This window comes from Leucoraja erinacea, chromosome 7 (assembly GCF_028641065.1).
Source record: "Leucoraja erinacea ecotype New England chromosome 7, Leri_hhj_1, whole genome shotgun sequence".
Lineage (NCBI taxonomy): Eukaryota > Metazoa > Chordata > Chondrichthyes > Rajiformes > Rajidae > Leucoraja > Leucoraja erinaceus.
The window spans coordinates 6,985,585-7,000,032 of NC_073383.1; the positions used below are offsets into that span (position 1 = coordinate 6,985,585).

General features: G+C 45.4%; 1 protein-coding gene across 2 annotated transcripts in view; it reads right to left on the reverse strand.

Annotated features, from left to right (window-relative positions):
• Window positions 1-822: 822 nt before the first annotated feature.
• Window positions 823-14,448, reverse strand: part of slc12a8 (solute carrier family 12 member 8) — a 75,569-nt gene continuing 61,943 nt past the window's right edge. The window contains exons 11-13 of one of the 2 annotated variants that reach the window (XM_055637712.1): window positions 9,610-9,727; window positions 6,123-6,183; window positions 823-3,008 (exon numbers count right to left, since the gene is read on the reverse strand). In XM_055637712.1, coding sequence (XP_055493687.1) covers window positions 2,843-3,008; window positions 6,123-6,183; window positions 9,610-9,727 — 345 coding nt within the window. In that variant the 3' untranslated portion in view covers window positions 823-2,842. The remainder of the gene's footprint in view (window positions 3,009-6,122; window positions 6,184-9,609; window positions 9,728-14,448) is intronic. The other variant, XM_055637711.1, reaches the window with a different exon arrangement.

Consider the following 14,448-nt stretch of genomic DNA (forward strand, 5'->3'; position numbering starts at 1 on the left):
GCAACACCCTTCCTGCTTGCAACTCCGGCAGGGTTCAGGACCCAAGAGACTGACCTGCCCACTAGCCCATGCACTCAGTCAGGACAGCCAGACAGACGACAACCAGTTCCTGTCCCAATCAATGACTGCAAGGACCCACTGCATTAAGTCTTGCCCACTTTGTAATTCATGTATAAAATCATATGAGGAATAGATCAGGTAGATGCACGGAGTCTCTTGTCCAGGGGAGGAAATCGAGGGCCAGAGGACATGGGTTTAACATAGAAACATAGAAATTAGGTGCAGGAGTAGGCCATTCGGCCGTTCGAGCCTGCACCGCCATTCAATATGATCATGGCTGATCATCCGACTCAGTATCCCGTACCTGCTTCTCTCCATACCCTCTGATCCCCTTAGCCACAAGGGCCACATCTAACTCCCTCTTAAATATAGCCAATGAACTGGCCTCAACTACCCTACGTGGCAGAGAGTTCCAGAGATTCACCACTCTCTGTGTGAAAAAAGTTTTTCTCATCTCGGTTTTAAAGGATTTCCCCCTTATCCTTAAGCTGTGACCCCTTGTCCTGGACTTCCCCAACATTGGGAACAATCTCCCTGCATCTAGCCTGTCTAACCCCTTAAGAATTTTGTAAGTTTCTATAAGATCCCTCTCAATCTCCTAAATTCTAGAGAGTATAAACCAAGTCTATCCAGTCTTTCTTCATTAGACAGTCCTGCCATCCCAGGAATCTGGTGAACCTTCTCTGCACTCCCTCTATGGCAATAATGTCCTTCCTCAGATTTGGAGACCAAAACTGTACGCAATACTCCAGAAGTGGTCTCACCAAGACCCTGTACAACTGCAGTAGAACCTCCCTGCCCCTATACTCAAATCCTTTTGCTATTAAAGCTAACATACCATTCGCTTTCTTCACTGCCTGCTGCACCTGCATGCCTACTTTCAATGACTGGTGTACCATGACACCCAGGTTTAAGGTGAAGGGGAAAGGATTTAATAGGAATCTGAGGGGTACCGTTTTCACACAAAGGGTGGTGGGTGTATGGAACGAGCTGCCAGAGGAGGTAGTTGAGGCTGGGAATATCCCAACCTTTACGAAATAAACAGTTAGACAGGTACATGGAAGGACAGGTTTGGAGGGATATGGACCAAACGCAGACAGGTGGGACTAGTGTAGCTGGGACATGTTGGCCGGTGTGGGAAAGTTGGGCAGAAGGCCCCGTTTCCACACTGTATGGCTCATCTCACTTTCCAGTGTCTGTTTGCAGGACCTACAAAGAATTAAATTGTGGCCAGATATCTAAGGGGCAAAAATCAATGCTCAGAACATCCCTCTGTGACAAGTTCACATTTTACCTGACTGGGGCCCAGCCTGTGAATACGGAGCAGAACAACAGACAGCCAACCATGGCATCTCTGGGTGGCCGCTCCACCACCCACCAAATGGAGCTCAGGGCCTGGCAGACATTGACGCAGAGACAACAACCTGGCTGCTCAACACCCGGCTTGAGATCTAACTATTCCTTCGCTTTATGTTTCATTCGCAAGAAGAAGAAGATACCACCAACCTCTGCCCTCAGCTACACTAATGGGACGATTTTGGCTAACGGCTAGAAGAACATTTTCGAGACCCATTCTGAATGGTGAGAGAACAAGAAACAGGTTAATGAGGAGGCGAATAAGGGAAATAGAAAGAGGAAGTTTTATTTAATGTTTGTCAGAAAAATAAGCAACGAACCATTAACCTGTGTGTAAGTAACCATTATTTCCCAGCTTGGATATAACAGACATCATTAAAAAATGCTTTTTTGATAACATTGTGCTATTTTATTTATTCTCCACCCAATTTTAACATATTTATAACGATGCGACACTTGATGTAAAACTCCATTCATTCCACGTGGACTTTCTATTCATTATTAAACCATAACATGCATCTTTATGGTTACATTTTGGAAATGTATCCCACTTGCAAATGCGAATACTTTTAAAATTATATAAATGTTTTATATTTACATTTATTAAATTCTTTTGCAAGTTGAAAGCATTAGTCTTGTGTTATGATACCACCGCCTTTCAACCATTTGCGATCCCACCCAGTAACAATATTTTTTCAACATTTAATGGTACAAGAGAACTGCCGAAGAGTTGCGCAGCACAGATTACCACCGCAGGGAACCAGTGATGTCCAGTCTCTGGTTGCAAGTTCACTGAAACCGTTTAAAAATGCCGTTTCCATTCGTGACACCAGAATTTTTCACACTCCAGAGAAGAACATTTCCCTAGGGCAGGGAAAAAGGAGAGATGGACAAGAAGCAAATAAGGGTAAATATGTTTCTTCTCAATATAAAAGGGTTCCCAGCACCAAATCTGCTTTGGATAGATATCCACACCAAAATCTTCTTGTATTCAAGAATTTGGATCTTCCACTCACTCCGAAACCGAAACAGGGATCAAATTTTAACACAAATAATCAGGACTGCCCAGCAATCCTGGTGAAACATCCCACATTTATATTATATTAAAGCCTCCATTTTAGCAGTACCTCACCCTCCACTTGACAACTGAGGCAGAAATTGTATAAAAAAATATCTGTATGTATCTATACATTCAAGTCATTGCAAATATTTTGGCAAAAATCTTAATTAAATCACAGATCATTAGAGATGATCAATCAAAAAGGTCACATGTATCAAAGATGTAAATATACACAATAGCTGCTTACTTATGTAATAAGTCTGTATATATTACAATTCTTTTAACTCTGTTTTAAAAAGTACATCCATATTTTTCATTTGTGCAAACATCCTGACCAGAAAAAGAACCCAATAAGTACAAAAAGACTTAGTTCAAATGACGATGAAGATCTTCTTGACTAATGATGGAGAAGTGATGGTAGCGGTCTCGGGAGGCAAAGTCAGCGTTCTCCTCTGTTAGTTGAGTGGTTGCCATGCCAACTCCTGTAAACGATGGGGTCACAATAATCTGCTTTTCACTTGTTGAGCCTTTCCTAAAACCAAGAAAGTTATTGAATGTAAAAGGTGTAACAAAATATCCCAACTTCTATACTCAATACCCTGAACTATGTAGACTAATAGCCCTGTTCCACAGTGCGAGTTCATTCCAAGAGCTCTCCCGAGTTTTAAAAAAAATCAAACTCGTGGTAAGCCCGGAGAATGAACGTAGCGGGTACATCGGAGCTCGGGGACGGCTCTTAGTGCTAAAGGCAGGTACTCGGGAAGACTCGCTAACGGCAGGTAAGTATGAGAAGGCTCGTGAAGATTTTTCAACATGTTGAAAAATGTCCACGAGAGCCCCGAGTACCGACCAGTGGCCATACCGTAAATCTCTGAGTTCAAATCAGGGCAAACTCGGGAGAGCTCTTGGAATGAACTCATACCGTGGGACAGGGCTTTAACATGCCAAATGCATTCTTGTCTATTCTGTCTACCTGTGATGCCGCTTTCAGGGATCTATGTACTTGCACACCAAGATCGCTCTAATATACAACACTGTTACGCCACTTTCAGGAAGCCATCTACCTGCACTCCTAGACTCCTCTTCTCAACAACACTCACTATCCACCAATTTCAGGAAACTATGTACCTGCACGTCTGGATCCCTCTGCTCAACAACACTCCCCAGGGCCCTGCCATTCACTGTGATGGTCTTGCCCTGGTTGCACAGGGTCCTTGGGCATCATCTTTCTCTTGAGTCAGATGGTTGGCAAGGACTGGTGCTGCCTGACGTATTTCCTGTTGAACCAATAACCCTGTCCCGAGCTACTTCCTTGTTGTCAAAACTACCAAGGAATCAAATGCTTGTGAACGTGAAGGAGATTTGAGATTGGCTGGCCTGTGGGTCTTGAATCGATGTTGGGGAGTCCAGAACCAGGGGCCACAGTTTAGGAATAAGGTGAAGGCCATTTAGAACGGAGATGAGGAAACACTTTTTTACACAGAGAGTTGTGAATCTGTGGAATTCTCTGCCTCAGAAGGCAGTGGAGGCCAATTTTCTGGATGGTTTCAAGAGAGAGTTAGATAGAGCTGTTAAATATAACGGAGTCAGGGGATATGAGGAGAAGGCAGGAACGGAACGGGATACTGGATGTGGATGATCAGCCATGATTATAGTGAATGGTGGTGCTGGCACGAAGGGCCGAATGGCCTACTCCTGCACCTATTGTCTATTGAATCAGCACTTTGGTGTCTCAGCTCCAGTGCTTGAAGTCAGCATTTGATCAGAATCAGATCAGAATCCCAACCTTCTGCTCTTTTACAAAGTTCGGGATGAATGGATCGAGGATATGGCGCTCTGAAATGGGGTTTCAGGATTCATTCATTCTAAGGCTTGTGAGCACTAAAATTAGGCCAGAGAAAGACTAAAGAAAGATATTTCAGAGAGTTGACGACTATCTTGCAAGGTCAGAAAAGCATTGTCTAACACGATGGCAGCACCATGGTGCAGCTGCTAGAGTTGCTGCCTCACAGCACCAGAGGTTCAATCCTGACCTCGGGTGCAGACTGTATGGAGGTTGTACCTTCTCCCTGTGACCACATGGGTATCCTCTGGGTGCTCTGGTTTCCTTCTGCATTCCTAAGACGTGTGGGCTTGTAAGTTAATTGGTCTCTGTAAATAGCCTGTACTGTATTGGGAATGGATGAGGGGCTAGTGGAATCAAGGGATATGGGGAGAAGGTGCTGGCTCAAAGGGCCGAATGGCCTCCTCCTGCACCAATTTTCTATGTTTCTATCATCTGTGCAGTACGATCTCACAAATAAATTACCGTTGAAAACTGCACCACCAACAATGTTTCACCCACTGAAACAAAGAGACTAACTAGTTACAATGCTTGGCAATGTATCCCATTATGAATGTTTATACAGTGGCTGTCTTTAATGTGAAAAGTGTGACTCAGAAACCATAACAGAGGGAGTCAGAGCAGGAAGACTGTTGCACGTTCTGGAGGCTGATATCCCAGCAAATGCCAGGGCCGCTGTTGTATTAATACAACCTGATCGTTTAACTAAGCTCCTTCTATACCTTTGAAACTTTAGGTGATGCTATTTGAAAATTGCAACTACAATCAAAAAATAGCTTTGATCAGAGCGCAGTGAAATTTAGTTTAGTTTAGTTTAGAGATACAGCGCGGAAACAGGCCCTTCACAACAGACCCCGCACATTAACACTATCTTACCTACACCAATCCAATTAACCTACAAACCTGTAGATCTTTGTAGTGTGGGAGGAAACCGAAGATCCCGGAGAAAACCCACGCGGTCACAGGGAGAAGGTACAAACTCCGTACAGACAGCACCCGTAGTTGGGATTGAACTCAGGTCCCCGGCGCTGCAAGCACTGTAAGGCAGCAACTCTACCTCTGTGCCACCGTGCCACCCTATTTTAACAATTGATAGAAGTCTACAAATAGTTGATACCCAAGGTGTTAACAACATGAATTTTATGACGAATGAATCCCAGGCAATTGTAGTGTGTTTGAGTTCGGCCTGGCCACGCTGGGACTGTCAAAAGACTCAGAGTTAATAGATGACGACAGCACTGTGCAGGATTAGCCCTACATGGGAAAGTCCTGCAGGAAATGGCATTAAAACCTAAATGCTAATCAATTTAACGTGCAACTTAATGAAGCTAAAGTATAATTTATTCCCCAGCCGATACAGAACTATTGGTCTGCGGTGAAGGGAAACGAGAAGTTGTACAGAGATTAAGTGATTTACTGCCACTGAGAAAATGTTCAGGGACAGAATCATCGTTGTCGGATGTACTGATGATCATGAGTATAGAATAGTTCAGGCAGAGTGGAGCATGAATCCCATTCACCCACATTGGTGGCCACTTACTGGTGGGAGAGTCTTGGACCAGAGGTCATAGCCTCAGAATTAAAGGGCGCTCTTTTAGAAAGATGAGGGGGAATTTCTTTAGTCAGAGGGCAGTTAATCTGTGGAACTCATTGCCGCAGAGGGCTGTGGAGGCCAACACGGGACGGATAGTTTAGCAACATAAAACGTGGTGTTTAATTTTGGTGTAAATAAGGACTAAGCATTCGGCTGTTGTTTCAGTTACTGCACCCCTTAGTCCCACAATCATAAGGAATATTACAAACCTTCCCCAATCCTGGAAGGTTGTCTGAATCCATCGGAAAAAGTGGAAGTTATGAGCTACTCCTGTGGAGACAACAACCAAGTTAGGTAACATTGCAAATGCATGAGAGGTGTCATTGTTAAAAATCCAAGCCTTGAACAATGATAAAAGCTAAGTTTGTTCCCAGAAATATTATTACAATTATTTGGTTAGTATTACCATGGTCTTTGGTTCAGTGTTATTGCAATTGTTAAGTCAGTATTACAGGTTATTGGATCAGTATTACTACAGTTAGGAAGTCAGTATTACTACAGTTATTAGCTTGGTATCACTAGTTATTGGTCAGTATTACTACAATTACTGGGTCAGTATACTAGGTATTAGTCAGTATTACTGCAATTATTGGGTTGGTATTGCTAGTTATTGGTCAGTATTACTATAATTACTGGGTCAGTATTACTACAGGTATTAGTCAGTATTACTACAGTTATTGGGTTGGTATTGTTAATTATTGGTCAGTATTACTACAATTACTGGATCAGTATTACTACAGGTATTGGTCGGCATTACTACATTTATTGGGTTGGTGTTAAATGCTGATCATTGCTGGGTCATCAAACTGATGTAAAATAATTGATGCTTTGAAGTTAGAGAAATAGTCCCAACATTAAGTGTTGAGAAGAACGAGATCTTCCCCTACCCTCCCCCAACTGCACAACACCAACCCAACTGTCCAAGTATAAAAACATCATAGATTATTTTCCTTTACCTGCAAACTAGCTCTCAATTAAGGCGAGCATTGATGATCAAATCCATCACCAAAATATAAAACGTCAGCTGACTCAAGAGACACTTGTTGAAAGACCAAGGCTTGAACCGGTTGCCAGGATCACGGGCAGCGCTGATTAAGTTGAAGATAGATTTGAAAATGCAGCTCTATCTCAAAGTAAGTGCACCTTTTCCCTCTGCACTTCCACCTCACTCAGGAATGACCACGTGGGTGAGAGGGGCAAGAAAGCATCAGGTGTAGCATTCTCACCTGGGCAGAAATGATGGCCTTTGTATCCAGAGGATCAAAGCCACGGCAATCCGACCAAACTTGCAACGCCAACATCCAGCAGACAGACTTCGCCAACTGCTTACAGATGGTGCCGGAAGTAGTAGTGGGAAGGTCAGCTTTTAACAACACTAGAAAACTGGGCACGTGGGCATTAGCCTTTCTGGATCTAGCCCAAATGTACCCAAGTATCTGATCTAACCCAATGTTCACATATAACCCAATGGTCTCATACAACCCAATGCACCCACTGTTCCATATACCCCAATGTGCCCAATTTAATTGATACCTGGTACCATCGATAACATCTTGCCCAAGTTTATTAAGGTTGACATAAAAGCATCAAATGTCTATTTTCTTTGTAAAAAAAGCCAAGAAACAGGTAATCCAACCTGGTTAGTATAATCAGATCGCACCTTCAGGGAGGGACTTTTGGAAAGGAGACTGCTCGCAAGTCCTTGCGGCTGGAGTGACCCTCGTCACCCCTGAATGAAAGAGCCTGTCTGTGACTGCAGGGAGTCCCGTGAAACCCAACCTCATCATTCCAGTCCTATCAGAAAATTCACCTACACAGAAAATAGACATTTGATGCTTCTGTGTTAACCTTAATACACTTGGGCAAGATGTTTTCCATGGCGCCAGATATCAATTAAAGTGGGCACATTGGGTTATATGGGACAGTGGGTACATTGGGTTCTATGAGACCATCGGGTTATATGAGAGATTTGAGTACATTGGGTTATATGGGGCAGGGGTGCATTGGGTTATATGGGGAAGTTGGGTACATCTGAATATTACCCAGTAACAGGGCAGGGTCAAATTTTCCAGCTGTAGTGCTCAACAGATTGTGCGAGTCGGATTCTAACTTACTTTAAAACAGGTGCATTTGTTAAGATTTTATTTCCATTATTTAACAGAACAAAACAAACTAGAATTGTACCCCACAGACCAACTGTTACCACCAGCAGTTTCACAATTGTAACAAGCAATTATACATTCTAAGTAGACAAAAAATGCTAGAGAAACTCAGCGGTTGAGGAGGCAGCATCTATGGAGAAAAGGAGTAGGTGACGTTTCGGGACGAGACCTTGCTTAGTCTGTAGGAGGGTCTCGACCCGAAACGTCGCCTACTCCTTTTCTCCACAGATGCTGCCTCACCCGCTGAGTTTCTCCAGCATTTTTTGTCTACTTTCAATTTTTTTAGCATCTGCAGTTCCTTCTTGAACATTATACATTGTAGGTCAATTTTAAATCTTGATTTTCTGGAAGATGAATCAAGTTACATGCTTGAAGCAAAAACTATTGTTCCGTGTCAGCAGTTTGGTAAAACAAAAGCCGGCCCCTCATTCCGACAGAGCAAAGGCGACCAATATTGTGAACAAAATGGAGGTGCAAAAATATTATGCACTTAATTTTAGTTTAGTTTAGCTTAGAGATACAGCGCGGAAACAGGCCCTTCAGCCCATCGAGTCCACACCGACCAGCGATCCCCACGCATTAACACCACCTTGTGGGCCTGTCCCACTTAGGCGACTTTTTAGACGACTACAGGAGTCTATGCAGTCGCCACATGGTCGCCGGTGGTTGCCGGGGTGTCACCTGTATGGTCGTGAGCAGTCTCCTCAGTCGCCCAAAGAGTCGTAGCGTCTTTCTGGTCACCGAAAAATTTTCAATATGTTGAAACATATTCGGCAACAATGGCAACCTTGGGTTTGACGCCAAATGCGCTTAGCTTTTTTTTTAATCTTATTTTTATATAGCACATTTTTAGTCAACTTGCATTGACCCCAAAGTGCTTCACATAATTACATTACATTTACACACAGGCAAAGGTGGGTGAAGTGTCTTGCCCCAAGGACACAACGACAGTATGCACTCCAAGCGGGATTCGAACCGGCTACCTTCCGGTCGCCAGCCAAACACTTAGCCCATTGCGCCATCGGTCGCTTGACATAGGTGCTGTCATAGGTTGTCGCCAGGTTAACGTAGACAGTCGCCAGGATGTCGTCGGTTGTCGCCAGGTGACGTAGGTTGTCGCTGGTGCTGACTTTGGTGAATTTCAATGTCGTATTTGCCGGCAGTCGCCCAAGTTGGACAGGTCCATTAGTCCAGTAGCCGGTATTTCAGCGACCTGCTGCGACTATGACAATCGCCAAAAAGAAAATCGCCTGAGTGGTGTCCGACAGGCCCATAACACACACTAGGGACAATTTTACATTTTATACCAAGCCAATTAACCTACAAACTTGTACGACTTTGGAGTGTGGGAGGAAACCGAAGATCTCAGAGAAAACCCACGCAGGTCATGGGGAGACGGTACAATTTCCATACAGACAGCACAGCTGATAACATAACTTTTGTCATATTTTCATGGGAAAGTCAAAAAATAAAAATTTAAAAAATCGTCAATATATTTCATCAATGATGTATACAGTCTATTAAACATACTCACCAAGAGGGAGTCCGGGACTCATTTGTCCAATGTAAAGGTAGATTAATAATGCCAGAGCAATATTAATTAATGCATAAATCCAATGAATCATAAACATGATTAGAACAGATACTATTGTCTGTGGAAAAAAATAATTAATCAGTTAAAAAAGGTATTACTTTGACTTGAACTTGCCTAGTTTTTTACTCAGGGGGCATCTTGGTATTTTTCACAGCATTCAATAGACAATAGACAATAGATAATAGATGCAGGAGTAGGCCATTCGGCCCTTCGAGCCAGCATCACCAATCAATGTGATCATGGCTGATCATCCCCAATCAGTACCCCATACCTGCCTTCTCGCCATATCCCCTGACTCCGCTATTTTTAAGATTGATATCTAACTCTCTCTTGAAAGTAAACAGAGAACCTGCCTCCACCACCCTCCGAGGCAGAGAATTCCACAGACTCGCCACTCTCTGTGAGAGGTGATGAATATTTCCATATCATCAGTGTTTTCTGTTGTCAGGGAACTGTCTCAGCACCAATTAAAGTCATTGGCATATGGGGTCTAAATCATTTCAGTACCACAATCTATTCAGTCCCAGACTCTTGCTCTCTCCAAATATATTTAGTTTAGTTTACGTTTAGATATACATTATGGAGACAGGCCCTTTGGCCCGCTGAGTCCATGCCAACCATTGATCCACTGTACACACTAGTACTATGTTATCGCACTTTCGCATCCATTCCCTACACACTTGGGGCAATTTACAGAAGCCAATTAACATAGAAACATAGAAATTAGGTGCAGGAGTAGGCCATTCGGCCCTTCGAGCCTGCACCGCCATTCAATATGATCATGGCTGATCATCCAACTCAGTATCCCGTACCTGCCTTCTCTCCATACCCCCTGATCCCCTTAGCCACAAGGGCCACATCTAACTCCCTCTTAAATATAGCCAATGAACTAGCCTCAACTACCCTCTGTGGCAGAGAGTTCCAGAGATTCACCACTCTCTGTGTGAAAAAAGTTCTTCTCATCTCGGTTTTAAAGGATTTCCCCCTTATCCTTAAGCTGTGACCCCTTGTCCTGGACTTCCCTAACATCGGGAACAATCTTCCTGCATCTAGCCTGTCCAACCCCTTAAGAATTTTGTAAGTTTCTATAAGATCCCCTCTCAATCTCCTAAATTCTAGAGAGTATAAACCAAGTCTATCCAGTCTTTCTTCATAAGACAGTCCTGACATCCCAGGAATCAGTCCGGTGAACCGTCTCTGCACTCCCTCTATGGCAATAATGTCCTTCCTCAGATTTGGAGACCAAAACTGTACGCAATACTCCAGGTGTGTTCTCACCAAGACCCTGTACAACTGCAGTAGAACCTCCCTGCTCCTATACTCAAATCCTTTTGCAATGAAAGCTAACATACCATTTGCTTTCTTTACTGCCTGCTGCACCTGCATGCCTACCTTCAATGACTGGTGTACCATGACACCCAGGTCTCGCTGCATCTCCCCCTTTCCCAATCGGCCACCATTTAGATAATAGTCTGCTTTCCCGTTTTTGCCACCAAAATGGATAACCTCACATTTATCCACATTATACTGCATCTGCCAAACATTTACCCACTCACCCAGCCTATCCAAGTCACCTTGCAGTCTCCTAGCATCTGTAATTAAACTCCAGACCTGCATGTCTTGGAATGTGGGAGGAAACCGAAGCACGACGAGGAAACTGACGCGGTCACAGGGAGAACGTGCAAACTCCACACAGACAGCACCCAACGTCAGGATCGAACACGGGTCTCTGGCGCTGTGAGGCAGCATCTCTACCACTGCACCATAGTGCCACCCTGTTTGTACACACCCTGTGCCTCCTCGATATACAGCCTGATGTGCATGCAGCACGAACATAGTAAGCAAGTTTCACATTATATATGGACCAGGGGAACTGCAGCTGCTGTTTAACAAAAAAATACACAATGTGCTGGAGCAACTCAGTGTGTCCGAAGAAGGTTCCCCATCTGAAACATCATCTATCCATGTTCTCCGGGTCTTCTGCTGGTGGGAACACCTTTCTCATCTACCTCCCTTGAATCGGTCTTGATATTAGGGACCCCCAGAAAATCTCCTTTCAAATTTCTTTTCACGAAAGAGAATCACCTTGCTTCTCACATCCAACCTCACAGATGAAATCCCTAAGCCCCGTAATCCCAGTAACCCCAGGCTGTAATCTCTCTGTGACCTTCACACCTACACACACACACACACACACCATCACACACACACCTACACACACACACACACACAGACACACACACAGACACACACACCTACGCACACACACGCACATAGACACATACACCTTCACACACACACACGCACATAGATACATACACCTTCACACACACATGCACGCACACACACACACATGCACGCACACACCCACACACACACATGCACGCACGCTCCTACACACACACGCACATAGGCACACTCCTACACAAACACACCTTCACACACACACGCACGCGCACACACCACAGCACACCTTCACACACACACACCTTCACACTCACACAAACACACGCACGCACACACACTCCTCCACACACACACACGCACGCACGCTCCTACACACACACACAAACACACCCTCACACACAGATACACTCCTTCACACACACACACCTTCACACACACACAGACCTTCACACACACACACACACACACACACACATGTACGCACGCACGGTCCTACACACATAAACACACCTTCACACACACACGCACACACACTCACCTTCACACACACAGACCTTCACGCACGCACACACCCACGCACACACAAACACACATGCACGCACGCTCCTACACACACACACACACACACGCACGCACACACACAAACACACACACAATTACTGAGTTATAACAGGACTATATTTCATGCTAACTACCATATTACAAGTTCAGACTTTAGAATTAGAGATACAGCGTGCAAACAGTTTCTTTGGCCCACCGTGTCCATGCAGACTAGTGATCACTTCCTACACTAACATTATCCTAAACATTTACAATTTACAGAAGCCAATCAACCTACAAACCTGCATTTCTTTTGGATGCGGGAGGAAACCAGTGCACCCGGAGAAAACCCGCGGGGAGAACGTACAAACTCCATACAGACAGCAACCTGCAGTCAGAATTGAACCCGGGTCTCTGGTGCTGTGAGGCAGCAACTCTACCATTGCACCGCTGGGCTGCCCTGCCATCCTTCTTGGCTGGATGGTGCATGTAGATTAAATTGGGCAAGCTTGGCCCTAGTGTGGAAACACACAATTTGTAACTTCCTCCCAGCTCTGTCCAATTTGAAATGTCTAATGGCACCTGGTATACCTCGCACGCACACCCTCACAGTGAATGCTCCCACACACACGGTGAACACACACACACACGGTGAACACTCCCACACACACACGCGGTGAACACTCCCACACACACACACAGTGAACACGCCCACACACACACACAGTGAACACTCCCACACACACACAGTGAACACTCCCACACACATTGAACACGCCCACACACAGTGAACACGCCCACACACAGTGAACATCCCCACACACAGTGAACACTCCCACACCCACACACAGTGAACACGCCCCACACACAGTGAACACTCCCACACCCACACAGTGAACACTCCCACACACAGTGAACACTCCCACACACCACACACAGTGAACACGCCCACACACAGTGAACACTCCCACACCCACACAGTGAACACTCCCACACACAGTGAACACGCCCACACACACACACAGTGAACACTCCCACACACACACAGAGAACACACACACACACAGTGAACACGCCCACACACAGTGAACACACCCACACACACACACAGTGAACACACACACACACACAGTGAACACTCCCACACACACACAGTGAACACGCCCACACCCACACACAGTGAACACTCCCACACACACACACAGTGAACACTCCCACACCCACACTAGTGAACACTCCCACACACACCCACACAGTGAACACTCCCACACACAGTGAACACGCCCACACACAGTGAACATGCCCACACACACTGAACACTCCCACACACACACACACAGTGAACACGCCCACACCCACACACACAGTGAACACTCCACACCCACACACGGTGACCACACACACACACACAGTGAACACGCCCACACCCACACACACAGTGAACACTCCCACACACACACACACAGTGAACACGCCCACACACAGTGAACACTCCACACCCACACACGGTGAACACACACACACACAGTGAAACACTCCCACACACAGTGACACACCCACACACACATGAACACTCCCACACACACGGTGAACACACACACACCCGGTGGACACTCCCACACACAGTGAACACCCCACACACACACAGTGACCACACTCACACACACACACACAGTGAACACTCCACACACACACACGGTGAACACACACACACACGGTGACACACACACACACACGCGGTGAACACTCCCACACACACACAGTGGAACACACACACACACAGTGAACACACACACACACAGTGAACACTCCCCACACACACACAGTGAACACTCCCCACACACACAGTGAACACGCCCACACACAGTGACACATGCCCACAGTGAACACGCCCACACACACACAGTGAACACGCCCACACACACACAGTGAACACGCCCACACACACACAGTGAACACTCCCACACACACACAGTGAACACCCACACACAGTGAACACACCCACACACAGTGAACATGCCCACAGTGAACACGCCCACACACACACAGTGA